The 2,123-nt window shown below is 62.4% G+C and overlaps 2 protein-coding genes across 2 annotated transcripts in view; one reads left to right on the plus strand and one right to left on the minus strand.

Moving 5' to 3' along the window:
• Positions 1-687, minus strand: part of SPSB3 (splA/ryanodine receptor domain and SOCS box containing 3) — a 7,418-nt gene extending 6,731 nt beyond the window's left edge. The window contains exon 1 of the mRNA XM_009277333.2: positions 545-687. Coding sequence (XP_009275608.1) covers positions 545-673 — 129 coding nt within the window. The 5' untranslated portion in view covers positions 674-687. The remainder of the gene's footprint in view (positions 1-544) is intronic.
• A 1,023-nt stretch (positions 688-1,710) lies between these two features.
• NUBP2 (nucleotide binding protein 2) overlaps positions 1,711-2,123 on the plus strand; it is a 6,491-nt gene continuing 6,078 nt past the window's right edge. Inside the window, exon 1 of the mRNA XM_009278353.2 lies at positions 1,711-2,042. Coding sequence (XP_009276628.1) covers positions 1,711-2,042 — 332 coding nt within the window. The remainder of the gene's footprint in view (positions 2,043-2,123) is intronic.

The following is a 2,123-nucleotide window of genomic DNA, read 5'->3' on the forward strand; positions in this document are numbered from 1 at the left end:
ACTCTTCCAACTCTCTCCCCCATCCCACCGGGGGGGCGGGGGGAGGAGTGAGCGAGCGGCTGCGTGGGGCTCAGTTGCTGACTGAGGTTAAACCACGACAGTCCTTTTTGTGTTTTTAACACATATTTTTAACACACATTTAGTGTTTAAACTAGTACTTAAAAAAGAATATTTAAAAAATATTGTATGTATTTTATATACCCCACACACACGTTATATGCTTAAAAAAAGCGCTTAGCTTAGCATCGATCAGCTCCCTGGCTCAGCTGACGACAGAGCTGCGGTGCACAACCGGGGAGCAGAGTACGGGCAGCTTAGCCTTCCCTGCCTCGGGCCTCCTGTGCCAGGAGCCCCACACCCCGCGTTAGAGCTTGGAGAAGGCTCGTTAGACGGCCCGTATATTTTATTAAGTCTTTTCTGATTTTGGCCAGTTCTGCTGAAGTACTAGCGGCTCGGTTACACGGACCTCGAGTAAGTGCCTGCTGTCGGGGGAGAGGAAAGCTTTCCCTCGTGTCACTTCAGGGCCACCCGAGCACCAGCCTACCTGCCCGTCGGAGTCGTAGCCCCAGCCACGTGTGCCGGTGGCCAAGGCAACCGCCCGGCTGTCCGCCTCGCGCCGCACCCCGCTCAGGACGAAGTGCCAGGCCCTGCTGCTCCGCGTGCGTCGCGCCATGCTGTTCTGAGAGAGGTAAGCTGGGGGGGCAAGGGAGAGGGGGTTACACACAGCAGCCACGTCCCGCTTCCACCCACCGCTCACCGGGCTCTGCCCTCTGAAGCAACCTCCCCCAGGTCACCACAGCCCCCCCCCGGGAACGGATCAGCACGAACCACGTCTGCATAGGCCCCATCAATGGATAAACTGACGCAAAATAAGTTCCTCCCGCATCACGAGCCTCTGCAAACTTCAGTCCCTTTCGCCACGCAGGGTCAACTTCTCCCCGAGCCCAGGTGCTGAACTGGCCCCCAGAAACGCTCCCAAGACCCGGCGGCAGCAGCAGCTGCCCCCTCCGCAGCGCAGGGATCCAGCATCCGCCTCTCACCAGGTCAGGATCGTCAGCCACCGAGGCACGGCCTCCCCGGCGCCCGGTCACCTTCCGGCAGCTGCCTGGGCTCCGGCCACGCTGCTCGGCCACCTGCGCTGCCCTGGCCACCGCCGCGACCCCTGCGCGGCTGAGCTGCCTGCGTCTGTCTGCGGGGAAGGCTGTTTGTTCACCTCGGAGCAAATGCCCACTGAGAGAAGACTTTGCTCTCAGCGTTTGGGGTGAGGGAAGAGACCACTTTCTTGCCCGCTGAAGGGAAACCGGCCTTTTCACGGACTTGTCCCGACTTGCCTCAAGGGCAACAGACAGAAGCGAAGCAGCTGCCTGTCTCCTGACTCAAGCGGGGATGTTATTCAGAGACAGATTTCCACGGGCTCCTTCCCTGCGTACAGCCCGCCAGACCACACCAGCTCCCAGCCACCACGCGGGAGCGTTGCACTGGTTGTGACAGGGGAACCTCAACCCCCAATCTCATTTCCCCTGAGGTTTATCTTTGCAGAAAACAGCTCCCCAGCAAGAGGCACCCCGCAGGGCTGTAACCCCCTCCCCTCCCTTGAACCCGCTCCCTCTGCTCAGCCTCTGTGGCTGCCTCCCCGCCACAGGCCACCGGTCTGCGCACACCCATCCGCTCCGGTGCTTCCCTGACGTGCAGCAGCTCAGCCCCGAGCGCATGCAAATCCTGCAAACGTGCAGCGGGTCAGCCCCGTCCCGCTGCCTGCCGTACGGCACCCGTCCCCGTTCCTCCTGCACCTCGGTCCCCGACGGGCTGGCAGCTCCCGGAAAAGCAGGACAGGCCGAGCCACGGCCGGTTGTGCAGGTGCCCACGGATGCTCTGAAGATCTCTAGGCATCTCACCCGCCGAGATCAGGGGGCTCTCACCTCCGCCACGCGCAGCCATGCTGGGAAAGCACCTAAAACCGCGCTGGAGCCCCCCTTCTCCGGCTTTGAAGGGCACCCGCAGCAGCCAAACGCAACAGCTCCGCTCCCCGGCACCTTGCTAAGGCCGGGGCTCACAGGGTCCCCCGGAGGGATAGGGCTGCCGAGGCCTCCCTCCGCCGGCGCTCCTGGCCAGGGGGCGGGGCC

The sequence above is a fragment of the Aptenodytes forsteri genome, unplaced genomic scaffold (genome assembly GCF_000699145.1).
Source record: "Aptenodytes forsteri isolate BGI_AS27 unplaced genomic scaffold, ASM69914v1 Scaffold26, whole genome shotgun sequence".
Classification (NCBI taxonomy): domain Eukaryota; kingdom Metazoa; phylum Chordata; class Aves; order Sphenisciformes; family Spheniscidae; genus Aptenodytes; species Aptenodytes forsteri.